This window comes from Phytophthora sojae (assembly GCF_000149755.1).
Source record: "Phytophthora sojae unplaced genomic scaffold PHYSOscaffold_8, whole genome shotgun sequence".
Taxonomy (NCBI): Eukaryota; Oomycota; class Peronosporomycetes; order Peronosporales; family Peronosporaceae; genus Phytophthora; species Phytophthora sojae.
In genome coordinates this window covers 1424934-1452588 of record NW_009258122.1, presented here as the reverse complement: position 1 = coordinate 1452588, position 27655 = coordinate 1424934, and the positions used below count along the sequence as shown (strand labels likewise).

The window sequence follows — 27655 nt, the reverse complement described above, 5'->3', positions numbered from 1 at the left end:
GGCCATCACCAGCGAATGCCGTTTTGCCCGATTTGCCTGGTGCAGCATGGCCGAATAACGGAACTTGGATTAACGGCGATTTCCAGCAAATGATCCAGAATTCTCGGCACCATCTCCTTCATGCTCTCGGACTTGTCAGCCAGGAGCAGTGCCGCGCTAAGAGCTTCAATGCTGTTGGGTAGTTTCTCCAAGTACTCCGCCAGTATTGCAGGTACTGCTCGTGTGTCATCTGATCCAGGTTCAGCAGGGCGAGGCACCTTCGCAGCAGTAGTGGGCTTCTTCGAAGCGGTGACGGACTGCTTCACAGCCTTGTTGGTCTTGCTTCTATGCCCCAAAATGGTGTCGACCAAGGCCTGCTTGTTCGCTGCGCGAGCTTTCTTCAACGCGTACGAGTACAAACGCATGGACTCGGGCAACTTAATGCCCGATCCGTTGCAGATTGCAACTACATCGTCAGGTCTGTCCAACTTGATAGCTGCTCGTACAGCAACCTTAAATAGGGGCTCTTCCTGCTCGTAGCCGCGATCGCGCATAGCTTTGAAGGCACGCAGAACGTGGCCATAGCACTCCAGTTTACTGAATGACATCACAGCGTGAGTGTACTCCTCCCTCGAGTCCAGCCCAATCTCGTTCATTTTCCGCAAGATATCCAAGACAGAGTCGTACTGCTTCAACTTGAACGAGGTTCGAACGGCAGCAGTGTACGCGATTAATGCGTCTGAATCGGCGCGGTGCATGTAGTCAAGAACGCCCATCAAAAGCGCATGCTGCTGTGTCTTCACCGCCGTCCCCACTAATCTGCAAAAGAAGTCTGTCGAAATCTCCGCCGCGCAGAATTGCCCTTTCATCTCCAGGAAGTCAAACACCAAGGCGCGCTTCCTTAGGTTAACCGCCGCTCTTACGATAACCTCGTACGTATCGTCGTCGCACTTGTGCCCTGAACTTCTCATTGATTCGAACACGTCCAGAATCTGGTCGTATAATCTGTTCTTGTGCGACGACATGACGAAGCTCCTGTACCAGGTCTGTCGATCCACATCGTGTTCGCCCATGTGCCGCAGGAGATCGAAGACGAAGCCATTCTCGCCCATTTTGACGGCCCATCCAATAGCGGTGCGGTACACAAGCGCGGTATCGTCGCCGACTTCGTGCATGTAGTCTAACAGACGCTGCACAAATTGATACTGCTTGTGCTGACAAGCAGCTACCACCACGTATCCGTACGCCTTGGCGGTGTCTCCACCACCAGCTTTCATGGCATCCAGAATGTCAAAAACTCGGTCACTTTGCTCCAAATTGACGGCCGCGATCAATGCTGTGATGTTGTAGAACGGTTCAATCTTGCCTCCATCTTCGTGGACAGCGTCCCACACACCAAGCACCGTCGTGTATTGCTGAGTATCAAAGTTGGTCAGCCCCGTCTTGGTATCCAGCCGCATGCCTAGCCTCCACGCGTACTCCACCGCCTCCCGACACTCGCTTATCGAACCCTCTCTCGCCAAAGTGCTGAAGATGCTCGAGGCCACAAACTGCGACAGCGCAGTGCCGCCACCTTCCCGGATGTCTTCAAGCACGAGTCGAGCGAGCTCCGCGTCATCCGGAGCCGATTCCAGTCTCTCCCGATAGTTCCTCGCTAGAGCCCGGTCTTCCGTGGACATGGCAGGCTTAGTAGCGACGCTGCTGCTGGCCGCTGGTTGAGAGTAGAAGCGGGTTGGCAGCTGCAGCGTCGCAGCAAGAGGTTGACATGCGTCCGTTCGAGTTGGTTTTGGCGACAGAACGACCTGGAAATTGCGTGTTAGAGCGGGGGAATCGGATGAGAGTGTCGGCACACCCCTGGCAGAGCGTGACAGTGTCCCTGGCGGACCCCAGAGGCTCACGCGGCGACGCGCGCGCAACGTCCACCGCAGCATTTTGATGGCCTAAAAATGAGAGGCCAAAATCAATTTTGACGTCAAGAAACGGCCCAACTTGACGTCCAACTGCCGGTACCTTCATTTTTGACTGATGCTTTGAATAGAGGGCGGTATCTGCTCAAAAATTGGTCAGATACCGCCCTCTATTCAAAGCATTGATCAGAAATGGAGGCGTTGGTATCGCTGTCGAGAACTCCTCCATCCCGCTAGGATATGAAGGCCCATTGCACATTGTTCAGCAGCTAACGGATTAAAGATCTCCAGATACTTACTAAATCCCCGGATAACATTTACTGCCATCTCGCTTGGCCGACAATGTTGCACCGCGTAATCCACACCAAGCGTCATCTCTCGTCGCACTGCATAATCCGCGGCAACCGATTACGCAGTTCATATTCGTACACTCGCCTCGGACCAGGGGATCAAGCGCCCCACTCACATTGCAATTTGCCACCTTTCCAGCAGCAAACAACAGCAACAGCAAAAACAACAACTAGCATCATGAACACCGTCGTCGTTGAACTCCCACGATAAAATCGGCACTCAGAACGACGGCATTATTCAGGGCACCGCAGTGTTGACCGCGGGTGAGTCTTCATCAATCCTGCTGACCGGGCCGGGATGCTACTTAATTTCGAGTTCACTTCGATGACTTCCGAGTAAATTGCACTGTACTAAAGTTGTTGTTTGACATGGAAAATATGCTTGTCCGGTGTCACCACGCCCTGAAAGAAGCATGAGGAGAGCACAATGCGCATCTAGTTAAGGATAATTGTATCAACATGTGTGTGCTGACGGAAGTAAACTGATACAGGTTTAAGCGGCGTCAAGCATTAAGAGATATCTCACGAAAGTGCGTGTACTGTAGCACGTTATTCGCACCAAATACAGCGAAATATATTCGAAAGTAGACGGACCCTTGATCACGACCTGTTTCGTGGCGTCCTGCACATACTAGTATCGAAGACGCTTCACAACCATTGCTTCCTGCACGTGCGTGTTCATCATATAGTGTATAGCATACGTGCAGAAAGCAACCGTTTGCAAAGAGTCTTACACTTCATTATGCCTTTCCCCCCAGGATGATTGAGCACTGGCTCCACAGGTACAGCCCTTATGACCTTCTACTACCCTTTAAAAAGTTCTAGTACCGATCCCTCATTCTACAAATTATCTCCTGTCTACTGTTGGCACAGAACTAATTATTAGAATTTTACAACCGCAAGGATTCGTACGTGAATTTTCGACAAATCACAACCTGTTGAACTGACGGCAACCACTCCCTCCATTACCTTCTCTCGTTAACGGCCCATTTTCAATTTCTCCTCCAACCACTCGTTCGCAACACGCCGACTTGATGAATCACAGTCGCTTCTTCTTCGTCGTCGCGGTATTCTTCTTCGCCTCGCTTATTAGAAGCTGCAAAGGCCTCAATGGCGTCGCCGAACCGGCCGAGATTGCCATCGTGGAGGCCAAAACCTCCCACCGCGCTCTCACGAACTATGACAAAACTCATCGCCGCATCCGTAGACTCGAGAAGGTACCTGCTTCCGAAGACGACACGGTTGCTGCAGATGAGGAGGAACAGCTGCTCCCGGTTTTCAGCAAGCTCAAGTCATTTTTCAGCAAGAGTCCAAGCTCAGCGATATCGTTCGAGAAGAACTCTGCAGCGCTCAAGACGCTCGAGCAACATCCTGGTCTTGCTGCGAAAGCTGAATAATTGTCCAAGAACCGAGCCTTCACCAACAACATGAAGAAATCCTCTGTAAGGAGGCCGGCGTCGCGACGGTGAATGAGACGACGGGCGCCGTCGAGACGCCAAATAGGAGTGGGACGCGTATCCAGCGGACCGCATGGTCGGCACACTGGACCGCGACTCCCTCCGAACCCGTGAGCCCTGCGGGCCCCACGAGTCGAGCTCACTCGAGAATTGGTGGCGCAAGCAGCCAGAGGACTCGCGAATCGGACGGCTAACGAACAGCCGGACGACTCAGACAACGCGTGCTCGGGAGCGAGCACAACGAACGAACGAACGAACGGCAAGCGGGGCGTGGCGCAGAGTTACGAGAGACCTCGGTGGACAGCTACACGGCAGTGGACGACGGCGAAGGCGACGAACAGGGAGCATACGGCTTCCGAGTCTCTCGACGGCTGCGACGAGTAGGGTAGGCGCGAGTGGGCGTACACCCGAGTGGCTAGAGACGGCGTGGTGAACGGAGCCCAAGTCGTGCACGGCGGGCACGACACGACCGCGGTGGCCACGACGAACCGCAGCTCGGCGACGGTGGACAGTATGATGACGGTGCACAGCGGCATGGCGACGGAGACGCACGAGGAGCACAGCAGCACCACGCTGGCGCCGACAGCCAGCAGGAGGCTCATGAAGAAGGCAGCTGAGCCTGCCACACGACGAAGTGCACGTATACGTGAGCGTGCAGAGCGCCACGTACACCGGGCGACGACGGATCCGGCCGAGAACGATGAGACCAGCGCGATCTCGGACGCTGGACAGCCGGCAGCCTCGACGACAGCCTCTGGTGTGAGCAGTACGACACCAAGTGCGCGACGACGAACAACGATGACGACTACGACACAGGCGACCAGCACGGACGTGCCGAACGCCAGTGTAGCGGTGGAGCCGAGGACTACGGCTACGGAGACTACTTTCGCCCTGACGACGGCGAGTGCAGCACCAGCAGTGGCTACACCAGCCCCACGTGCAACTGCATCCCCATCACCACAACCTACGGCGGCACGAGGCGCCCGACGCGAAGTAATAGCGCCTCCGACGCGTGGGAAGAAGGCGGCGACGGCGCAGAAGACGCCGACGGTGACGACGAAGACGACGACACGTGCGAAGACATCGGCGACAGCGCCGACGCCTACGAAGACGGTGACGACGCTGCCGACGACGGAGAAGCGCTCGACGAAGGGCGTGGCCACGGCGAACACGACGAAGGAGGCGACGGTGGCTCCGGATGCGGCGAACAACGCCGTGTTGATGACGAACGGCGCGGACGACTTGGGCAGAAGATGCCCCAATGGGCGACATGCTCCAGCTGAGCGACAACGAGCTGATGGTGGCGCAGAAGCGCAGCAAGTTCGTGAAGCGACTGCTGACGGACGGCAGGTACGCCAGCATGACGGTCGAGACCAAGTTCGGTCTGGTGACCAGAACGGATGGCGAGTGGTGTTGCTGTGGCGAGGCGGCGGGACAATTTCCCCCCAGACGTAGAATAGACTTGTCCAAGCGTAGAATCACCAGGCCCAGACCCAAACTCGCAGAGTCCTAGAGTATCAGAGTCCCAGCCGAAAGACCTCGGCTGGACTGCAATGAAGACTCTTCTGACGCTCCTTGAACTTGGACTTGAACCGGATGAGGCGTGTGTGTACCTCCCTTGTGATCCCCTTGAATAGCTCTTCCTAGGGCTACGCTTTGGGCTCAGTCGGAGGTCAACCACAGCAACTTCACGTCCAGTCCAGATGTCTCCCAGTGTCTCCAAACGGTGCTTGCTCCCCACTTAACAGGCTCTCATCTGCACGTGCCGTAGCCCAATCTGCCCCGGGTTTTCTTCAATGTACACACGACACTCCACACGCACTCCGTCCTCTTCTTTCCAGACCTTGGACCAGGTCTTGACAGCTTCTTCACTTCCTTCGGCGGCTCCAGCTGAGAGCCGCAGAACCAGGTCTCCCTCGCTCCTCGACCTAGAGTTGCCCCGTGAGTTGGCTCGGCTTGAGCCTGTCTTGACCCAGGGTTCCCGCTCTGCGCCCTGGGACTTCCGCGCACCACGCCCGATCTCCAAATGTCAGGCGGACACCAAACAATCCACGCCAAATGTCGGGCCGAATCCCAACCAGTCGTACGATCGCTCCACAACCAACGAGAAGGCTCTTCCTCCCCGGTCAAAATGAAATACACGCCGAGAGCCGCTCCCAAGTGTCGGTTCGACGCGTAACGATATGAAATAGCCAAACGGAGCCCTCCTCACACCCAGGGGTACCGAATCGGTCTATATGGGGCCTTGAATTTCACTGGAGGCGCTCCTTGACACCCGCGACCACACAAAATCCAAACACGTGCGTCTTTCGGGGCAAATTCGACTCTGATTTAAATCTTGCACATGCAAACATGAACCTATCAAGTGGGGCGCAAAACGCCCTTCGGAAACACTAAAACAACAGTGAGAAGACTGTCTTGCGAGCTGCCAGCAACGCGCAGTCGCATGCGGCGCTTCAACATGAGCTCAGCGATGATTGGCCGAAACTCGGATGCGTCCAGCAGAATCCAGCGGCTCTGGGCGTAATCACCGCCAGCAACCCAGATCCCGCGCCTGTGATTGGCCGCATGGGGTGCGTCATCAGGGCGCGACGGGAGACGTCAGAGCTGATTTGTCTGCAATCACGGGATGGCGTGACCTGACACGGCGACCCTCCACAGCGACTCGACGCGAGCACAACTTCAACAGCACTTGGAGCCTCCAAGGCTCCGCTGGACCTTGAACTCGAAGGGTCCACCAACGTCCGCCAAATCCAGCCATGTTCAGCGAAGTCCAGCAAGCTCAGGCTGAACCTCCTCGGAGTCCAGGGAAACCTTCCTCGCTGAGCCGTCAGCTTAGCCGACGCACATCTGGACCTTCGGAAGTTCGGCAATGACGCAGCACGGGCTCCCAACCTCGGGCCACTTCGGCTGGACTTCAGCGATGCAGCAAGCACATCCAAGTGGTAGAAGCCTCACACATCCCGAGTACGCACGTAGTCAGCCTTACTCTTTGCCGACACCAGTGATCAGCTCGCGGCCTCTGGACGTGGCAACGTTCCGCAAGCACAGCGTCGACACCCCAGGACTTCGGTCAACTCCGGTAGCCGTTCATCTGAGCCTCGGCAACGTCTGCACTTCACATCTGAACCTGGCGATCTTCGGCCAACAACCTCAGCAGTCCTGCGTCTGTCGTATCCGCATCCCACACGCTTGTTCGACTTCGAAGTTGCACTGGGCGCCAGCTCCATACGCCAAGGGCTCCACCAGGTTCTCCATCACCGACGTCGTCCGGGCGTACCACGGTTGAGACTGAATCACTGCGTCCTAGACCAAACATGTTAAAGGCAGTCGACCGACGAGGTTCGCCAAAATCTGAGCGGACTTCGTCACATTGCTACCGACGCTGTGGTCTACGGTGTTTAAGGAGATGCACGGTACGGTGTGGAGTGGACACCTCCGTGGCCCTAACACGTATGGACGAGTAGCTCAGTTGTATTGGTGGCCTGGGCTTTACCGAGAAGTACGCCACTGGGTGCGCGGATGCCAGGGTGTGGCTCACGTAAGGCGAACCCACGTGAGGTGATTCCGCCACTACGAAGTTTACGCGGTGGTGCAGTAGGTGACCGGTGGGCACTTGATGTCGCCGGCCCGTTCCCCGTAGCAGACGGTGGCGACCGGTATGTCATCGCCGCCGTGGAGTAGGTAACACGATATAGAGTGGTGAGCTGCGTGACGGAGCGCACGGCTGAGGCGAGGCGGGTGAACGCCTTTTCCGCCCAGGTGTATAGTGTGCGAATGTTCCGGGAGACCAAAGTCCCTTAGAACTTCTCAGGCGGATACACCAGAAGATGTCCGCCCGAGATGGCGTGTGTTCCTTGTGACAATCCCTCTCGGGTCGTTTGTCTTCGAACCAAAGAGCTCGGCCGAGTTGGTGAGTTGTTGTACACTGTTGGGTCTCCGAGCGGGGTACGATACGTACTTCCAAACGTAGCCCCTACGACTCAGGACGATAACCACAAATACAGAGGTATACACAAATACAAATATCCGTCACTTATTCTTTCGGACCCTCGGACGGTGGGTCACTACTCCAGTCAACTAACGAGTCGTATCCAGGGTACTGGTCAACCCTGGGCGACTTCAAACGCGCACCACTCCCATATGTACTGAGAGCAAAATAACCAATATCAATACCCTACCACACAATAGGCTTCCGGCCAAGTCCCGGGCGGAGTGAATAGCGCCGCCCGAGATGTAATCGATAATATGAAACGCAGGACCTCGCTCTGGGCGAGAATACGGCTGCAACTAGGAAATGAAATAGGCGGATCACCCTGAGACGCCTGTACGCCCCAGTCCCCTTACCTAACTTGGCGTACTTACTTCAGGGAGAGATCCAACCACGGTCATACCTAGCCGCGGTGCCCGGTCGTCCTGCGCTTCCTGGCGGCTTGCGGGTTTCAGGGGAAAACGAACTCTGTTTATCTTTTACTCTGTGGCTATATTCCTGCAACTCAGACATGCATTTTGCTTTTCACTTGATTTCACTATACTGCGGTTGACGTCGACATCCCCGCCGAGCCAAAATCCAATGTAGAGTCGTGGGTACAAATCACCTCCTTCAACGTTCCACGGAATCTTTGCCCATCCTCGGTCGGTCTGCCTGGTAGGTCGGAAACATCTTGACTTGAGTATATCTTGATCGTATCTCCCAGACTTACACCCGGCCAGAGTCGCAAAATGAGTTAGCGACTCGACCAGGGTCGCTGGTCGATATGCATCCTGGGCGAGTCTTCGCCGGGTCCCAGATCCTTGTACTTGTCGCGCAATCCATGTCATCCAACCATCCAATTTCAGCCAATCACACTGCGCCCAGACGAAAATCCAATTTCCCATCGTGTCAACCGCCCCACTGGTCTCGCTTGGTCACCGAGGCCGTTTGCCGAATTGATCAAGCTTGACTAGACCACACGATCTGATGTCTGGGCGGAGTGTTGACGGCCGGTTTGATTCGCCCGGACTTCCAACGGTCGCGTCCCTTCTGTGCTCCCTCGCCTAGCCGAATATTTCTCAGCCACGTCTGGGGCCATCAGTCACTCGCTCGGGCTTGCCACGACTTCATCGCTCACAACAAAATCTGCCACCTCGCCGACACACGATGTCCACGAACACCTCCGACGCCGACTTGATCGCCGACGCTGCGTTGCTCCCGCTTGAGCCGCTGCCCATCCCGGATGGCACGGCTGGCGGCGGCACCAACAACTCGAAGGCCGACCCGATGGACAACAACAAGGGGTCTTCCGCGAACGCAAGTGGTGACGAGGCGATGGACGCCGGCGACGAGCGCGACAACAACAATGCGGATCACGACGGCGAAGACGACGAAGACGGCGACGCGAAGGGGGAGGAGAAGGGCGACAACGCCGACATGGAAATGGTCGACGACGCCCCCGGCATTCCCACACCCGACCAGAACATCGGCACCACGTCCGGGCAGACGCCTTCGGGCGAGCAGCGCCCAGCACTTCACGGCCAAGTCGAGGTGCGTGGGCTGATCCTCCGTCCGTACCATGACCAAGACACTCCCAGCCTGACTCCACTGGAGGCACTCCTGAATTCGCTCGTCGCTCGCCGTGAGTTTGCGTCGCTCCTCATGCATTTCCCCGTCCATCAACTCACCCAGAAGGGCTTCTACACAGTCTCCACGATTCGCCATCTCCTCGCCCGAGATCGTCAGCGTCAGGCCGTCTTCGACGATATCGACGGGGAGTCTTCTGCGGCCGAGATCCTCCAGCTCCGGACAAAATACGACCAGCTCAAGCGCGACGTTGTCTTCCTCGACGAGTACTACCGGCAGCAGCTCAAGTCTGCCAAGGAAGATTCGGCCGGAAGCGGGGCCATACTGGACGACAACTTCCGACGTCTGGCCAAGGAAAACTTGGAGGAGACTTCAGCTCTTCCGGGGAGAGTGGATGAGCTGGAGACTCAACTGGCGTATGCGAACACGCAGATCGTCCACCTCCAGCGTTCCGCCCAGGAAACGCGTTTCGACGCGGCCGGACTGATGGACTTCCTGAACTCCAGAGGGACTGAGGTGCGAGGCAACTGGTCACGTCTTCGCAAGCTTTTCCGTCGTTTCCAGAACGGGACCATTCCGCCCGGGAGCTGGCGAACCTGGATCTCTGTGGAGGCAGTTGACAGGCCCTACCGTATGTATCCTCCGTACCCGGGCCCGCTCCTGGACGAGAGTGATGACGACGAGGGTGGTGCTGATGGTGACGCTCAGGAGGAGAAGGCTGAGGACAACTCTCCTCCGGCCAGTGTTCCAGTCGCGACTCCGCCCAGGCGCACACAGCAATCTTCGCCGGGGTCATCCAAGTCGGGGTCCGGCCGGGGTTCTTCGTCCAAGAAGGCCAAGGTTGTCCAACGTCGTCCCAGTGTCCACCCGGAATCGCACGTCGGTCCTCGTCCGTCAAGGTTCCCGTTGAGGCTCTCGGTGCAGGAGGCCTGCGCTCTCCTCCCGGAGTTCATCGCTTGGCAAGATCTCCGGCCAGACGTCCAGTGGACTATGCGCTCTGGGGTGAATTATCACGAGGCTGTCAATACTCTGGGCATGGATCGAGTTGGCCACGGCCACTTCCACCGGGACTCGCTCCTCAAGATGTTGGCAACCATGATGTACCACCGTAAGCTGGACGAGACACCCTGGGCGAAATACGTCCCCGTTTCATACTACAGGATGACCGAGGTTGTTTTGGACGATTGGCTTGACAAGGAGTACGTTCCTTCGGCCTGGCCGCCTCTACGTAATCTGGCCAAGGATCTCGTCAAGATGCCGAAGCCTCCAGCAGTTCGTCCGAAGATGACAAGGCCACCGACCCGGACTGCAACAACGGTGATGCAGTCGATGAAGACGACGACGACGACGAAGGTGACGCGGTCGAAGTGGTCAAGGTCACGCCGACTCCGGCCGAGAAACATGATGCTGAGGGTGACGATGGAGACAGCAGCAGCAGCAGTACTGACGACGAGCCTCCCCGGAAACCCAAGCGTAAAGCGTCTTCCCAGAGAGTGCGGTCTTCGTCAGATTCCTCGTCCGAGAGTGCCAGCAGCGTCAAGCCCAAGAAGTTCACGTATTCTCCTTCGCCCAAGCGTCCCCGTCAGTCTCGTTCTGGTTCTACCTCGGGCAAGAAATCTGGCAGCCTGCGTTCCCGGGCGAGGGCTGAGCTAGAAAAGCGCAAGTCACCTCTCGCCCGAAAGAAGTACGATGAGCTGACTCCGGCCGAGTTGGCCATGATCGAGCAGCCGACCAAAGGTGTCCTGTCGTGGCGTCGACGTGGTATCCTGAGCCAGTTCACGCCCAAGAAAAATGGCCACGAGAACCAGACGCCCGGCTTTCCGGAGCACTGTCCGTACAAGGGTGAAGGTGGCCTGGAACGTCTCTGCGCGCGCTGGCCTGTAGTTAAAACGGAGTATGAGCTGATCGTGGCCGCAAAACCCTGGGAGGAGATGTTCCGGAATCGGGTCAAGGTCTTCCATTTCCACAGACGCTCGGAACTTCCGGCCGGGTCGTTCAAGTGGATCGACGAGTACCTGCGCTACGTTCGAGATCACGCCGAGGTCTTCTGGTACATGCTCCACTGGTTCTCCATCAAGATCAAGGCGGCCAAGGGTGAGCCCGTCGATCCGCTCAAGTATCTCCTGGCGAACACACTCTACGAGAGACGTCGTGAGCTGCACGAGAACATCGGTCGTGGCATGGAGGATCGTGTCAAGCGCTTCATCAAGAAAGGAGTCCCTGCGTCTGTCTTCGAAGAGCCCGGCGTTTGGGTTTACCCGGCCAAGATTTGCTACATGTACTTGACCGACCCGTCCACGTTGAACGCGCAAGGTGACCCGTACAGCCTGGCCGAGCAGATCGAGATGGCAGAGCGAGCGGAGCCCAGCCGGACTCAGTGGTCGTATTACTGCACGGACTCCGACCGGACGGCCCATGTTTCGCACGACCTTCGCCTCCGCGAGCTCTCGCCCGAGGAACGCGCGGCTAACCCTATCTCGCACACAGTGGAGTAGTTGGGTCGAAGTAGCGGGAACGCGCGGCTAACCCTATCTCGCACACAGTGGAGGAGTTCGGCCGAAGTAGCGGGAGCCATGCATTTGAGTAGCGTAACCTCCACTAATTCAATTCCATAATCTTTGACACTTTGTCGTTATTTGTTCTTTGCGTCGTTCCCGTTGTGCCTCATTCAGGGTCTCATCATCGCCACCATACTGGATTCAAGTCAAAGTATCATCATCGTCAAAACATCTCCATAATCACTCGGCCAGACCGACGCGACCTGGCGTCTCACACCTCCCAACCTTGTCACCGACCAGAGTCTCCTGCATTAGGCAACCCTGGGCGGATCATTGTTCCAGTTCAAATCACACTCCATTTCCACGAAATCACACGATCGACGATCTGGTCCGGTCAAGAAATCCCCGCCCGGGGTTACACACTCGGATGATCATCTCCAGCCTGCATAGCCTGGAAACGAGCCCGTGCTTTCGCGCCCTGGTTGAGCAACGCACCACAATTGAGATGCGACACTGGGATCCATTCGGGATCGTCATACCCCTTCCATTTCACTTGGTACTCCCGAGCCCTTTTGGGCGTACGAGTCCGCCTGGACCAACGAATGTCCAGGATTTTATGTACTCGTCGTTTTCATTGTCAGCCTCCCAACTGTCCTCCGGGGGGAGTGCAGCGTCAAAATCATCGTCATCGTCAACTTCGATCTGGGCGGATGGTTGTCGAGGGTAGAGTGCACGTGGCTTCAGCCGAGAAACATGCACCCAAGGGTTGACTCGGTAACCCGTGTCGTCGACCTTGAGCTTCACCCGGAAGTCATCATGCATCTCGGCGATCCTGAACGGGCCATGCCAGAGGTGCGCCAACTTGCGACTCAGGCCGGGTTGTACTTTCGGAATATACAGCCAGACTGCATCTCCGACCTCGAAACCAGATTTCACTCGGTCAGACAATTCCTTCCACTTGCGTGTTTGCTCGGCCAAGCGCGCACGCTTGGCCTTCCGCTGGAGATCCTCGGCGCATGCTTGGGCGTAACTGTAGCCACGCTGGAGTTTCCGACGCCATTCGTAGGCAGTCCGCTCAGGGACACTGGATGGTTTTGGGTCAAGCATGGCCGACAGAGTGCTCCTGGCGTCCCAGCCGTGGACCAGGTAGAACGGGGTGTCCAGGCGAGTCGCGTCGAACGAAGTGTTCAGGGCGAACATCAGCCTCTCGGCGTGATCGTCCCAGTCACTTTGGTCAGACTCCGCGATATACACCCGGATACTCCGGACGACAGTCTGGACGGACCTTTCTTGTTGACCATTCGCCTGAGGTCGGTAGGCCAGGGTGGCACGCTGTCTACTCCCAAGAAGCTCCCGGAACCGAGTGAACACCTCGCTCATGAACCGGGGATCCTGGTCGTGACGTAGTAGCGAGCTCGCTCCGAACTGCCGGAACACTCTTTCTTCGTAGGCCTCGGCGACTTCTTGGGCGGTGGTCGAATCCATGGGCTTGCACATGACGTACCCGGAGAACGCATCCTGGAAGAGGAGCAAGAAAGTATTTCCTCGCTCGGACTTGGGCAAGTGAGTGACAAAGTCCATCGAAACCACCTCGAATGGTTGTCTCGGCTCAATATTCCCGGGCGAAGGACCCGGGTTGGGCGGATGCCCCTTGCCACTCGCACAGTCCACGCACTCTCTCCACGTCGGCGTACATAACAGGCCAATAGAACTCTGCCCGGAGTTTTTCGTGCGTCCGGGTTATACCTTGATGTCCGCCCTGGAAGTCTTCGTGAGCGTAATGGAGAATGTCCGGGCGGAGTGACCAACCTTGGTTCATCCGACATGTCCCGAGGCCGGTCTCGCGTAGCACGCCTCAACCGATATAGCACACCCCTGACATCCACAGCGAATAATTCGGCGTGCTTCGACAGCTTTCGAATCTGATGTCGGGAGAAACTGACGTCTCCGGCCAGGAACTTCTTCATCTCCGCAATCTGGGCGTCATTGTCTTGGTGAACCTTGATCCGCCTCCAGCGTTCTGCCTGAAACTCAACTGGGCCGAGGGGCTCAGTCTGGTCAGGTTCTTCTCGGGCGTGACTTCTAGTCACGGCAGCCATGACGCGCGCAGCAATCGGCAGCGGTGCGGACTCGGGCCCTGGAAGTGACTCGACCAGGTTTCCTCCCACTGGAGTCTTCTGGACGGGGACTTCTTCACTCTTCTCGCCCAGACTTTCCGCTGGCTTCATTAACTTCTCCTGGATCGGCGAGACTTGTTCGAGAGGCTTGAATTCCTCCAGATCTTCAACCGCCCAGGATTCTCCCATCGCCAGTGTCTTGGACGTTAGGTAATCAGCCGCTTGGTTGAACTCACGCTTAATGTGCACAGCTTGACCGACTTGAACTTCTCGCCCAGACTTTGGTACTCGACCAGACGTCGCTGCAAATTTGGTTGATTGCAGTTTATCAGCCCTTGCACCTGCTGGATGACAATTCGAGAGTCTCCGACGACGACCAGTTCCTGGATGTTCTGGGCGGACGCCAACTCCATGCCCTTGAGTATACCATGATACTCAGCGTCATTCACTGTGACATCTTCCAGAATGAAACCATGTGCGCTCAGGGTCTTCCAGCCGGGGAGCCTCCAGATGATACATCCGCAGCTGCCTTGACGAGTCGACGTCTTGGCGGCTCCGTCGAAACTTAAGACGTATCCGTCAAAATCCTCGCCCAGCATTTCGATGCTTATCACGGGCGGAGTCTTGACAATTCCTTTGGCCGGGATGAGATTTTCCGCGACCTCGTCCAGATGTTCGCGAGGTGTGATACCTGCGCCCAGGATGGCTGGCAGACCGTCCTCATCTCGCTTGATCTTGTGCACTTCCAGGTCCCAATGGGATAGCGTGGCGCCCCAGCGGACACATCTTCCATCCGCCGTCTTGGACTTCAGCGGCCAACTCAGGACGGAGTGTCGAGTGAAAACCTTGACCAAACATCCTTGGACGAGAGATTGGAACACGTCCAGAACCCGCATCACGGCCACCACCTCTTTCTCGGCGATGTGATACCGGAGGTCCGAGCGTTCAACACGCGCCCCGTGAACCTGACCGGGTGAAAGACACCGTCGTATTCTTGGCCGAGAACCGCACAGGCGGCCCACTGGTTGGCATGAGGAATGATCAGGAACGGCCTCGTGCGGTCTGGATGGCGAAGCAGTGGGGTCGAGACAATCTTCTTTTTCAATATCTCGAATGCCTCCTTGGCTCGTGAGAGATCTCGGCCGGAACGAACTTGCTCATCCGTGAGCTCGTATAGAACGGCAGCTACGACCCGGAAGTCTTCGATGAACTTATGGTAATAGTTGAGACTCCCCAGGAAAGACTACACCCCTTTCAGGGAACGGGAGATCCTGGACGCCCTTCGCGATCTTGGGCGTGGCTCGAATACCCTCAGCACTTATCTTGTGCGAGAGATACGGGATGGCCAACTTGCCAAATTCACTCTTGGGCAGACTGACAGAAAGGTTCCAATACCGTGTAGCCAAAAAGTCCGTTGAACCCAGATGCAGTCGGGTGAGATGGGTGACATGGATTAAGGTTGAAGGAATGCTGGCTTCTTGTCACTCTCCCCGATGGCGAAGCACACTTCAGCAAGGGAAGATCCGCCGTATGTTCACCCGTGACTCGGTCGTTCCGGTGTCGAGGATCACGGTACCATTGTCGAAAACGGTCTTGATCAGGTACGGCCCCTTTGCAACTTCTTGAGTTTTTTCCGGTCGCGAGCGGGAACACGCAGCATAACTTGATCTCCAGGCTGGTAGAAGTGCTGAATGCGCTGCAAATTCTCACGATCATTCTCCTGCATGATGGCAGCGAACCGCTGCTTGGACAGGAAGCTCCAATTGGCAAAGTGAAGTTGTCGCGTAATTAGGTCCTCGCCGAAAAGTAGTTGCGCTGGCGAAGCCCGCAGCACCGAGTGGTAGCTAGCGCGAATTGCGTAGGCAGCATAGTCCAATACCACTTCGAGCTGATCACTCAAGAGCGCGAATGATGTTCAGGATCTCCAGGTGGACACGTTCACAAATTGCATTTGCCTGCAGGTTTTTTGTAGTGATGGGCTTTGCCTTGATTGCCATCGTACGAAGCAGCAACTGGAATTCATCACCAGTAAACTCGGGGCCTTGGTCGTGAATGACGACTTTTGGTCGAGGATAGCGACACAACCAGACCCGCTCAAAACTCAGCGCTGTCGTGGCCGACGTGCGCCCTCTCTGCATCATCACCTCGAGCCAACGAAATTGGCGCTCAATGGCAGTGAGGCAGTAAAAGTCCCCTTCCAGCGGGCCAACGAGATCGACGTGAAACACATCGAATGGCCGATTCTCGTTGGACATTGGCGTCGGCGGAAGATGCCCGTACGACTGTTTTCCTCCGCGCAGTTTGGCCCTTTTGCACTGCGTGCAAGACTTGACGTACTTCTTCACTGCTTTTTCCATGCCGGGCCACCAGAAAGTCGACATCGATCGGTACTGCTTCTCGCCGCCGGGGTGCAGTAGGAAGTCGTGGTAGAATTCGATCAGCTCGTCACGGAGAGAGACGAGAACCACGACCTTCTTCTTGTAGTGTAGCAAGACGACGCCGAGAGCTGTCCGAAGGGCGTAGTCAGGATCGGCTTCGTCGTTCTCGAGCCGGGTGATTATTTCTTTCGTGGTCGGGTCCGCTAATTGGTGCTTTTTCATCACAGCTCCATCGATAGCGACTTCTTCTTCGTCAACCACAAAAAGCTCATCTTCGGTTGCTTGTTTCACATGATCGTAGCGAAGGCGTGAGAAGGCATCGGCTCCGATATTCTGCGGCCCTGGGATGTACTCGACGGTGAGTCGGTACTCTTCTAGCAGTAACTTCCAGCGCTTCACGCGAAGAGAGTTTTCTTGAGGGTGCAGGAGGTTTTTGTGATCCGTGTGGATGACAACAGGAAACCCTAGAAGCATTGAGCGATACTCTTTTAGTATTTCCACCACAGAAAGCAGCTCCCACTCCATCGTAGAGTACTTCTTCTGTGCCTCAGTGAGAGATCGCGAGAAGCAAGCAATCACACGCTTGCCTTGGACGATGACCCCTTCGAGCTGGCGTCCACTGGCGTCGGCAAATACGTGAAATCTGCGACTGTAATCAGGGAAAGCGAGCCAAACATTGCGAGCCAGTGCTGTCTTAATCTCGCGAAAAGCTTCGGCATCCTCCGGAGTCCAGACAAAGGGCACATTCTTGGAGGTGAGGCGATTAAGGCGCGCGGCGAGAGCTGACTTGTTCGGCACCATCTCGCGATAATAGGAGATCATTCCTAGGAATCGGCGGAGCTCCTTCTTGCTACGGGGCTCTGCAATTTGCTGAATTGCCTTGACCTTCTTAGTTTGAGGCTGGATTCCATTTGGAGTCAGGGTAAACCCTAAGTAGTCCACTGAGTCTCTGAAAATCCGGCACTTCTTGGCGTTTAGCGTGACATCATACTGACGCAGACGTTCAAACACGATGCGCAGGTGCTCCACGTGCTCGGTCTCGTTATCCGAGAAGACTAGAATGTCGTCCAGATACACAATGACAAAGGGCAAGTCGCCCAAAATGCGCTCCATACAGGCCTGGTATTCATCGTGCGCAGTCGATATTCCCATGGGCAGACGCTTGAGCTGAAACTTGCCAAACGGAAGGCAGAAAGCGGTCGCTGCTCGACTCTGGCGGGCTAGTCTTCTAGCGAAATACCCCATGTTTGCATCGAGGGTGCTGATACACTTAGCTTTATCCAGACGCAGCAAAATCTCGCGGATCTTGGGAACAAGGTACGGAGAGCGGCGGAGATATCGGTTCATCCAGCGAAAGTCAACCAGTAGACGAAGTTCTCCACTTGGCTTCAGCAAGAAAAAGGCGGGTGCCGCGGCCTCCGAGTCGTAGATCTGTTCAACCACATCCAGCTCCAGCAGGCGCTGCATCTCGCGACGGGCAGCGTCTTCGTGGCAGCGCGCAATTGAGTAAGGTCTCGCGACTGAGGGTACGTAGTCCGTGCTCAGTGGCAGCACGTAGTCGGGCACACGAATTCTACCGAGACGACCGGAATAGAAATCATAATACTCCTCCAGCATCTTGAGATAGCAGTGCGCCATTGCTTCATCCAGGTACTTAGGCAGAAGATCAACTGGCTTGAGCCCAGTGTCTTCGCCTGCGAACAACTCATCTGTTTCATCATCCGGGACCTCCACAAGACCGCGCGCAGTGGAGGTTGGCGCTGCGTCTTCGTCCGTCCGGATCTTCATTTCACTTCCATCCCATTGGACAATGCCTGCACGAAAATCAATCACGAGGCCGAGGACTGCCATGAGGTCACGGCCGATCACCATCTCGTCACGCAGCGACGGAAGAACTTCAAAAGGGTGAACGATCACTGCATCTCGTTTCAGACCTGGGATGCGAAAGCGGACTGTCATGGTTCCTTCGCTTGACGTGCTCCCCTTGGCCAGTGTGAAGGAGATCCGCGACGCGCCGAGCGTGTTGCCTCGCTCTTTAAGCGCGCGCATGAAATCAGTCCGAATAATTGAACGCGAGCTTCCGCTGTCGAGTAGAGCGTGATACCGGTCTTTGTCATGCTCGAGCTTGATCATAATCCCCATGGGGGTGGAGCCGCCGTCGGCGGATTGTTGAGCCCCAAGAACATGTACTCCTCATCACTGGAGCTGCCGGTGTGCTGGCTGCGCTGCTCCACGCGCGTCTGCGGCTGGCGACGACCGCCGGATCCACGTCCACGGCCATATTGAGCACCCTGTCTTCTCACATCGTGGTCCACTTGCTGATGTTCTTGTTGTTGGCTGTCGTGGCGTAGCGCGCGGCAGTCTTGGGTGTTGTGGGTGTTGGTCCTATGGAAACTGCAATACTTGTTGCTGCTCGTGCCAGAGTTGCTGTTACTGCTTCCGGTGCTGCTGTTGTTGTAGCCACCGCCTCGGCCGCAGTTTCCTCCTCTGCCTTGTTGCTGACGGTTGCTGCCACAGCCGCAGGAACTTCCGCGACGACCGTGGTTGCGATTGTTGTCGTGATTGTTGTTGCGCTTCTCAAATGCACCCGAGCGATGCATGCGCTGCTCACCCTGCTCGATTCTCTCGAAGAACGGCACCAGCGCCGCCACGGTTGAGTAGACTTGTCCGCTGGCGTCTTACTTGTTCTGCCAGTCGTACGGCAGGCCACGCTTGTACAGGCCCACACAGGGCGTCTTCACACATGGGTGAATTCTCGCTCAGCTTGGCGAGAGTGTGCTCGTTGCGGACCAGAGCACGGAAGCGTTTGCTGTAGTCGGACAGCGACTAGGTGCGAGCTTTCCTTATCTCCCAAAGCTCTTCCTGCAGCTTCTCGCTGTAGTCTACCGGTAAGACCACGATAGACGCCTTGTGCAGTACGCGCGTAAACTCCTCGTCCATGCGCACGTCCTCGTCCGATATGGCGGCATCTGCGAAGGCCTCTCGCAGGTCGCCCTCTAGCAGGATTGTTGCGTTCAGGAATTTGTCCGCAGCGTTCCAGCGCTTGAGACTGGCAAGTTGGTCGAAGTGGTACACCCACTCGAGGAAATCCTTTGGGCCGCCGTCGATGAACTTTTTCGTGACGACCTCTTCTTCTATCCCCTTCTCCTTGTTGGCGGCGCGCACCGTGATGGAGTAGGTCAGATAGCGCTCCTTGTCGTCCTTCAGCGCGGAGCGATTCTTGGTGACGGGTTGGCGCGACGGGTGGGCCAGGTCGCTGTTGATTTGAGTCGACTCAAAGTGCCAAGCCGCGTGTGAGTCCTTCAAGGGAAAATGAAAAACTGATTGAGGTTAGCGCTAGCGTTCTCTTGCTCCTGCTCGCTAGCTACAAAGATATAGAATCCTGGCGTGCGCACCCTAGCTCCTCTTGAACCCAAAGAAGTTCGTGTCGCCAAAAAGTCCGTTGAACCCAGATGCAGTCGGGTGAGATGGGTGACATGGATGAAGGTTGAAGGAATGCTGGCTTCTTGTCAAGCTACACCTGCAAATGCAAATTAGATGCCGATGAGCTCCACAGTCAGCGACTCGCACACGAACCTGAGTCCAATCCCCACTGTGCCACACATGACCCCGTGGACGCCGCTCCCCAGCAGCTTGCTGGTCAGGTTTGATAACACGAGGCACGACTCCATCTGCATGCACTTGCCGTGGCTGTTGAGCTCGCACGAGAAGCTCTGGCCAAGCAAGAGCCGCGCGTGGTCGTGGCAAGGCGTATGGGTAGACAGGTGTAGACGCATGCGTACGGTGAACACCCGTAGGCGTGAACGCGCTCCGTGTGTCAGCCGTCCACGATTGCGGTCCGCCAAACCTTGCTTCCACGAAAAAAAATCTTCTTGCTGTGAGGCCGATCTGTGCGACTTTTGGCGCAGGAAGGCGAAAATTATTCTGACCAATCAGAGCCCTAAAAAATATTTCCATCTTGCTGCGAGAAAAAAATCCTTGTTGCTGTGTAATTGACTACCACTATTGAAGCTGACAATGGTGACAATGTCACGAGCTGCGAGCCCCACATGGCATCATGTCATGATGCCACGTGGGGCTCGCAGCTGGGTTGCCCAACCGACGGCGAATGACCTGGGCCATACTACAACCCGAAAAGGTTTTGTAGTATGAATGAGTACACAAAAGATCACTTCGACATGAACCGTGGCAGAAGTGTAGCGACTTTGGCGTTCGGAACAACATACTGCTGGCGCTTGCCTCTCATGAACAGGGATCCCGAAAATACACTTTATATTGATTATTGTTGTTTAGCTGAAATACGTAATTTTTGACATTTACCAACTTCAAAAAATCAATTATTTTACTTGATATTTGGGACATACCTCCATACTTAAAGCAAGTGTTTGGGCACCAAGCAAAAATAACTATTGGGGTTTCTTCCGGGAGATCGCAAAATAAGTTATTGCAACCAAAAATATAAATATATTGAGTTGAAGATTTATTTTTCAGGATCCCGGTTCATGAACCACCAGAAGCAATACGCTCCCGTTTGTTGCATACTATAGCTCTCCCTTTCGCCTTGTGATACGAATATACGTGGTTCATTTTGCTAGAATTCTCGAATGGCAGTAAGCGAGTCATCAGAAACCAGCAATTTTATTTCCACTTACTTCGAAGTACTTTAGTAGGGGTTTTCCACCATAATGCACGGAGAGCTGGGCTACTAGCACTTGAAGAGCGACAGAAAATACCCCATGATCCCCTTGCTGGAAGTGCCCTCCGCAGTTGATTCATCAGCAGGCTTCACAGTGGCCTCCAGCGTGACAGACGCTTTCCCAGCTACCTCTTCTTGAATAGTGCGCACTTTCTCCTGCATAGCCTTGTACTGTTGCGGCGAAAGCGTGTGTCGAAAGTCATCGACTATATCCATGGCGCGCAGCTGCAGCTCCTTGCTCTCAGAACGCGCATGACTGCGAATCACTACAAGCAAGCTTGTGTCCGATAATTGGGCTCGAAGAGACTCGGTCATCGCATTGTAGATGTCCACCGCCCTGTCCAAGTGACCGCGCTTCAGGCATTCACCTAAAGCCATTGTGTAAATGGCTAAAGAAGGCTTCATGCCTTCGCTCTGGAGATTCGTCATGATGTCGATGACGATATCCCACTCATCCCGCTTGGCTGCACACTTGATTAAAGGGAAGACTGTGTCTTCAGCCGTGGCAATTCCAGCCCTGATCAGCATTCTGCTCGCATCAAGCGCGATTCCCAGGTCGTTCAAACGCACGTAGCTCTCGAGAATGATCTCGCGCGTGTTTCTCCGCAACTTCACACCGTTTTTGGTAGCATGATCTGTGATGGCCATTACCAGTCCGTGCCGTTTTGCGCTCGTGGCATTTCGTAGTATAATCCAATAAACAGCGCTAGGGTCCTCAGCGACTTTCAGCAAGTGATTCATAATTTCGGGCACCGTCGCCTGCGTGTCCTCGGACGCGTCAGCCCCTTGCAGTGCCATGCTGTGAGCGTCAACTGTGTTAGATATTTTCTCCAAGCACTCCGCCAGAAGTGCAGGAACGGCTCCTGTGTCATCTGATGACGATTCAGCAGTGGTGGGCTTCTTCGCCGCGGTACTGCGCTTTTTCGCAGCTACGACGGGCTTCTTCGTAGCTATAGCTGGCTTCTTCGCAGAGGTGGTGAGGTCTTCCGGAATGGATTTCCTGACGCCAGTGCTGGACTGCTTTATGTGATCCAAAATGCTGTTGACCAGGGCTTGCTTGTTCGCTGCGCGAGCCAACTTTAACGCGATCGAGTATAAGCGTCTGAATGCGGTGCCACCCAGCCCATTGCAGATCGCAACTACGTCATCGTCTCTGTTCAGTTTGATAGCTGCTCGCAAGGCTGTCGTACAATGAACGTCGTCTTGCTCGTAGCCAAGTTCGCGCATTGCCTTGAAGGCACGCAGAACGTGGTCATAACATTCGGCCTTGCTGAATGACATCACTACGTGGGTGTACGCCTCGTTCACATCCACCGTACTCACTCCACTCCCATTCATCTTACGCAGGATGTCCATTACAAAATCGTATTGCTTCGACTTGAAGGCGGTTCTGATGGCAGAAACGTATACGCCCTCAGGTACATTCACGCCAGCTTCACCCATGAAGTCGAAGATGTCCGATACCAGCCGATGCTGGTTTGTGCAAATGGCCGCTCTCACAGCGCGAGGAAAAACCTCGGTTATCGCCATCGACAAATTTGTGTTCTCTTCCATGTCATCTAGAATTGAAAGTGCCAGTTCACGGTCCTTCCCTTGGACAGCTGAAGTCACGACAGCTCCGTACGTATTTTCATCGCAGATACACCCCTCCTTTCGCAAAGCCTCGAAAGCATCCAGGACTTGACGATGCAAACCTGCATTATCCAGTGACATGATTTGATGCTTGTAAGCTCCCGTCGGGTCGATGTCGTGCTCTTTCATCAGACGCAAAAGCTCGAGAATGAAATCATACTCGCCCAACTTGAAGGCCAGTCGGATGGTATTTCGGTACCCGATAGTAGAGTCGACGCCGTTCGCATGCATGCAGTCCAAAATCCCACAGACAAGCTCGTGCTGTTTGGTTTGGCACGCGGCTCCTAGAACAAGCTCGTACATCTTGTCATCTGTCACTTGATTGGCTTTCACTTCATCGAGCATCCCAAACACGCGCTCGTTTTTCTTCAAGTGGACAGCCGCCAAAAGCGCAGACGTGTACTCCCACGGCATACGTTCATAGTCGCTAGCCGCCTTAGCGTCCCACGCACGCAGAACGCAATCGTACTCCCTCTCTCGCGCGCAAATACCGAATACCGATCCGTAGACATTGGGGTGCACCTGCACCCCTCTGTCCCATGCAAGCTCGAGCACCTCCACGCTCTCCCCCAACGACCCGCCCTTTAGCAGAGCGGAGGCGATGTTTGTAGCTAAGAACCTGGTCAAAGTCGCGCCGCCGTCGTCCTGGATGTCCTTGAAAACCACTCGGGCCAGGTCCGCGTCATCTGGGGCGCATTCCAATATCGTTTTGTAGTCGTTGGACTTGCAATCTCCTCCTTTGTCATAACGGGGGGCTGGGATCCCGGCAGCTGCGAAGAATCAACGGGAGGCGACGGGATCATGCAGGAGACTTGTTTGAGACGCCCAAACGAGATGAAGACGCCCATCTGTAGCGGCCATCAGAGCGGACGAGCAGGGCAGGGACTTGGAGTGGAACGGCAGCTTGGAGTTCGCCGGCCATGGGCCGCGCGGGGCTCACGCGCCGGCACTGACGCGCCGCGCTGCCAACATCGATCGGGACCTTCGTGGACCTCTCGTTTTTGACACGTTTGTCAATTTGTCACCTTGAATAGAGGGCGGTCCTGTATAAGGGCAAATTGAAGTTGACAGTCACTCCTGTTCAGCACCCATGCATGGACTTACTGAGTCGCGCCGTGCGCGCAATGTCTCTTAGCGTAGCTGAAGAAAACCCCCAGAAAAACAGAACATAATGAAAACAATCAATGGGCTGTAGCAGCTATTAACGGTTGGCGCCTATGGTATCAGTCAATCTTGCAGGGATTTCCAGTCGCGGAACTGTGCGTGTTGTAGGGATGTCGAATACGGCGGTTCAATGATGAAGGATATGAGTCGCTTCATCTCCTCTGCTGATTCGAGATCTGGCTTAAATCTTGCGATGCGGTCGTAAGTGAGCTTGTTCGTCAGTGTAAGGGTATCAAGGGTCTTCGTTCTCGAGAGAGCCACATACAGTGACGGTGTAGGCACGCCACCTGATCTGTGAAGCGGGGTGACAACGACGCCATCGGGGCAAGTTTTCCCCTGGAGTTTTTCTGTAGTACAAGCAAATGCTGGAACCACAGGAAATTGCTTGATGGTGATAGAAGCTTGAGCCAAGTTTGGCATATTATTAAACTTGATGTTGGAGGAGATTCGAGGTACACCAATTATGCCTGGCAAACCATCTACGAGAACTGTATTGCAGTCGTGCAGGCATATCAAAAGCAGTTCGGGTGGGGAAGCCAGTTGAATTACCGTGGGTTCATCGGATTCGACGTCAACACATGATCGAGACTCGATGGGAGGATAGAAGCCAATGACGGTGCCAAGCGTACCCTTGGCGACAACACCCATGTTCTTAAGCTCAGGAGGTTTCCTGGTGATCATAACAGGTATTCCGACAAAGGAATATAGTCTCATGGGGATTCGCTGTGTCAGATCGTCGTTCGCATCAATAATATGCTTGAAAATATGCTGTGATATCTTGGAAGGTTCAGCGAGGAATTCGTAAAGGTATGAACCAGTATCGGCGCTGATCTTAAACGTCATCACCTTATTGATGGCACAACGGAGGTTGTTTGTGGAAACAACCAAGGGGCGGAAATGTTGTGGAAGCCGTGATTGTAGCGGGAGCTTTCTTGACTCGAGCGTTTAGGGAAGCCAAACTATCCTCCGATACACGTCCCCAGCGGAGATCAGCCAAGATTCGAGCATACAAGTCGTCGTCATGGGCTCTCATATTTTCCGTGAGGAAGACGACAAAATTAATAGTGTTGTATAAGTTGAAACCTGCGTGATGGTATCTGCTAGCGGTTTCATCGGGTGGCGTGAAGCCTACATAACGCAGAAAAATAAGTAAGATGAGGAAGGAGAAGGTGAAGATGTGTTGAAGGAGTTTGAACTTACATGGGGTGCCTCGAACAGCAGGCAGTTGCAGCCAATCTCCACAAAGTAGCACGTGTTTGCCACCAACGAGCTTTTGAGGATTATCACTCATAGCCAGGGATCCCGATAAATTAATTGCATGAAAAATAATTGCCGTAAATATACTGAAATATTTGATTATCACAGATGCTGGAATGTCCCTCAATAATTTATGTAGGTTTCCCAGAGCCGATATTGATTTTCTGAAAAGTTATAATTTACTCTGGTCCATTCGTCAGCTCTTGGCTAGTTTTGCTACGCCCCGAAGATGTACACCAACCGACAAGTCGCCACTTTCTACTTCCAGCAAGTGCTGGACGCCCAGGACGAGCATGTGGCCGGGTACTTCCGGTGCCGGTGCTCTTGCGTGCGCCAGCAAGCCCCGCGAACGGGGTACAGTAACCTCGTGTCGCACGTTCGCAGCCAGCACCCCGACTTCGAAGAATTCATGCGCCCCGCAGCGCCCGCAGAGACGGGGTCGCTCGTGCCGTGGATCCGCCAGCGCAGTTTAAACCTGTTCGGTTGGCTGCGCTGGACGGTGATGTGTGGTCTACCACTGCATTTCTGCGCAAATCCTGAAACTAAAAGGTAAATTATGCTATTCCAAGGGGTATTTAATGATAGTATTCTAATCTCTTGTGTGGACAATGTCCTACCGCAGGTACTCGAACCTCGACCCCATTGGAGAGGAGCAGCTCCTGGATGGAATGGTCCGGCTGGTGCAGCACGTGAAGGCAAGCATGCGGCGGGAGCTCCCGGGGCACTTTGGGATGAAGCTGGACGACTGGTCGCACAACTCGGAGCACTACTTGGCGGTGTTCGTGTGCTACGAGCTGGGCGGCCAGCCGCGATGCCAACTGATAGCCATGGCGCCGCTGGTCCAAGAGCCTGGCCAAAACCTCTCTGCGGAAGGTCATGTTGAGTTTCTTCGGACCATGTTGGCCCGAGACTATGGTAAGACCCTTGAAAACTGTCTCTACCTGGTTGGCGACACCAATAGGCGCCTCGCCACCTTGCTTGGTGTGCCACTCGTGGGCTACGCCAGTCATCGCCTGAATTTAGTGGCCCAAAACCTGCTAGAAGATTTCAAGGATGAGCTCGACCAAGTCAAGAAACTGATGATCAAGTTGAAGGATTTAAACCAATCAGCGAAGCTGCGGTACATTTTTCAGCCAATCATATTAACTTATAGTGAATCTGACAAAAATTGTTTTTAGTATTTGCAATAGGTTCAAGACGAAATTGCGTCGGGTATTGAGCCAGGCGACGCGCTGGAGCTCTACGTTTTGCATGGTTAACCGCTATGTGAAACGGCTGGAGTTCATTCAGGACGACGACGATTTGGCCGAGACCTGAAGAAGATCGAGTCGGTGAGAAAGGAGCTGCAGTCGGAGTCGGTCTCGATCGCCGACGTCCGTTGCTATTTCGACGCACTCATAGCGCTGTGGCCAGGCTTCGCTACGTATCTCGGTAAGATTTATTGCTTCTACACTGGGTGTTATCATATACTGACTCAATATGTTATTGCACTGGTAATATATAGGCCCTCGTGCTGCAATTGTGCATAGCCCTCACTTTGAGGCTGGTTGGGTCAAGGTCCAGCGCGACGAAGTGGACGAGCTGACACGGTCGGAGAAGACGGCGCTCAGTCGCTTCGTCATCCGGGAGACCGCTGGACAGCCGGCCGCTGTTGCTGACGATGCTACGGGGTCGTTTGTCGAGCAAGTCAAGAAAAGACGCAAGACGACGGCCCCAAGGACGGCCTACATGCTGCTGCAGGCGATTCCGCCCACCTCGAACACAGTGGAGCGTTTCTTTAGTGTGGCTGAGGCCACCCTCAGACTGCAACGGCACCGCCTCCAGCCGGCAACACTGGAGATGATTTTGTTCTTCGTGTGAACAACGCGTTGTGGGACGCGAACGCTGTCAACGACTGCTGCTAGAGTAGTTATTACAGGCGCTATTGCTTTTCTACTGCTGAATATTGCAATAATTTACGTCTGCTTCACGCTTCCACTACTAAATAATTCATGTGTGCGTTCGAATCTTATCAGTCAAAAATACAATACTCGGGATCCCTGCTCATAGCTCGAGATGCGAGATCAAAGCTACCTAGAAGTGCCTGGTCTGTCATTGATATCTCGTCTACAATAACGAGTACAACTTTTCCGAATTCCGACTTCATCTGTAAAAATGGAAGACTTCGTTCCTGATCGCCCCCACTTGTCGGCAAACGCTAGAACAGCATGGATAACAGTAGATTTACCGGTTCCGGCTTCACCTCCCAAAAACCCTACGAATTGGTTTTGTAGTCGATACGGCTGCCGCAGACAAGAGGCGTTAGTAGTTTGCTGGGCATCTTCAACGTCCTTCAAATAAGAATACAGAAGGTGTCTAGCTAGCGTCCCGAACATGACGTGCTGCCAAAGATTGAGGCGAAATGAAAGCGATACGTCAGCAATAGACGGAAAGTCTGGTAAGTCAGCCGATGCATCGTTTTCAAGACCGCACGGGTCTTGCCAGGGAACCGGCTCAAAACACTCGTGGAACTTGCTTAAACGAGTCGGAAAATTCCAAATCTCCCTGCCGCTTCCAGTAGTTAACAAGCGCACTGCTAGCAGCCCGAACCTCTGGTTGATGTCCAGCTAGAATAGATTCCGGAGAAATGGTCACTTCTTACGTAGAATCGACAGTCCCCA

General features: G+C 54.7%; 6 protein-coding genes across 6 annotated transcripts; 3 read left to right on the top strand and 3 right to left on the bottom strand.

Moving 5' to 3' along the window:
* Positions 1–5: 5 nt before the first annotated feature.
* PHYSODRAFT_337576 (hypothetical protein) lies at positions 6–1910 on the bottom strand (the record flags this gene model as incomplete). The annotated part of the gene is made up of 1 exon (XM_009535254.1): positions 6–1910. The coding sequence occupies one exon, from the start codon at positions 1908–1910 to the stop codon at positions 6–8; it is 1905 nt and encodes a 634-aa protein (XP_009533549.1).
* A 1360-nt stretch (positions 1911–3270) lies between these two features.
* On the top strand, positions 3271–6982 carry PHYSODRAFT_337575 (hypothetical protein; the record flags this gene model as incomplete). Its single annotated transcript, XM_009535253.1, has 6 exons — positions 3271–3610; positions 3860–4073; positions 4113–4333; positions 4426–4881; positions 4944–5075; positions 6699–6982. 6 exons carry the CDS (start codon positions 3271–3273, stop codon positions 6980–6982), a joined length of 1647 nt encoding a protein of 548 aa, XP_009533548.1.
* A 1851-nt stretch (positions 6983–8833) lies between these two features.
* PHYSODRAFT_337574 (hypothetical protein) lies at positions 8834–11748 on the top strand (the record flags this gene model as incomplete). The annotated part of the gene is made up of 2 exons (XM_009535252.1): positions 8834–10452; positions 10527–11748. The coding sequence occupies 2 exons, from the start codon at positions 8834–8836 to the stop codon at positions 11746–11748; spliced, it is 2841 nt and encodes a 946-aa protein (XP_009533547.1).
* A 4213-nt stretch (positions 11749–15961) lies between these two features.
* Positions 15962–16249, bottom strand: PHYSODRAFT_387821 (hypothetical protein; the record flags this gene model as incomplete). The annotated part of the gene is made up of 1 exon (XM_009535251.1): positions 15962–16249. A coding segment is annotated over one exon (288 nt), but the record flags the coding sequence as incomplete, so codon positions are not given.
* A 4702-nt stretch (positions 16250–20951) lies between these two features.
* Positions 20952–23422, bottom strand: PHYSODRAFT_304550 (hypothetical protein; the record flags this gene model as incomplete). Its single annotated transcript, XM_009535250.1, has 2 exons — positions 20952–23260; positions 23299–23422. 2 exons carry the CDS (start codon positions 23420–23422, stop codon positions 20952–20954), a joined length of 2433 nt encoding a protein of 810 aa, XP_009533545.1.
* Positions 23423–25224: 1802 nt separating this feature from the next.
* On the top strand, positions 25225–26899 carry PHYSODRAFT_337571 (hypothetical protein; the record flags this gene model as incomplete). The annotated part of the gene is made up of 6 exons (XM_009535249.1): positions 25225–25544; positions 25618–26062; positions 26186–26239; positions 26315–26426; positions 26500–26759; positions 26798–26899. The coding sequence occupies 6 exons, from the start codon at positions 25225–25227 to the stop codon at positions 26897–26899; spliced, it is 1293 nt and encodes a 430-aa protein (XP_009533544.1).
* Positions 26900–27655: the final 756 nt, after the last annotated feature.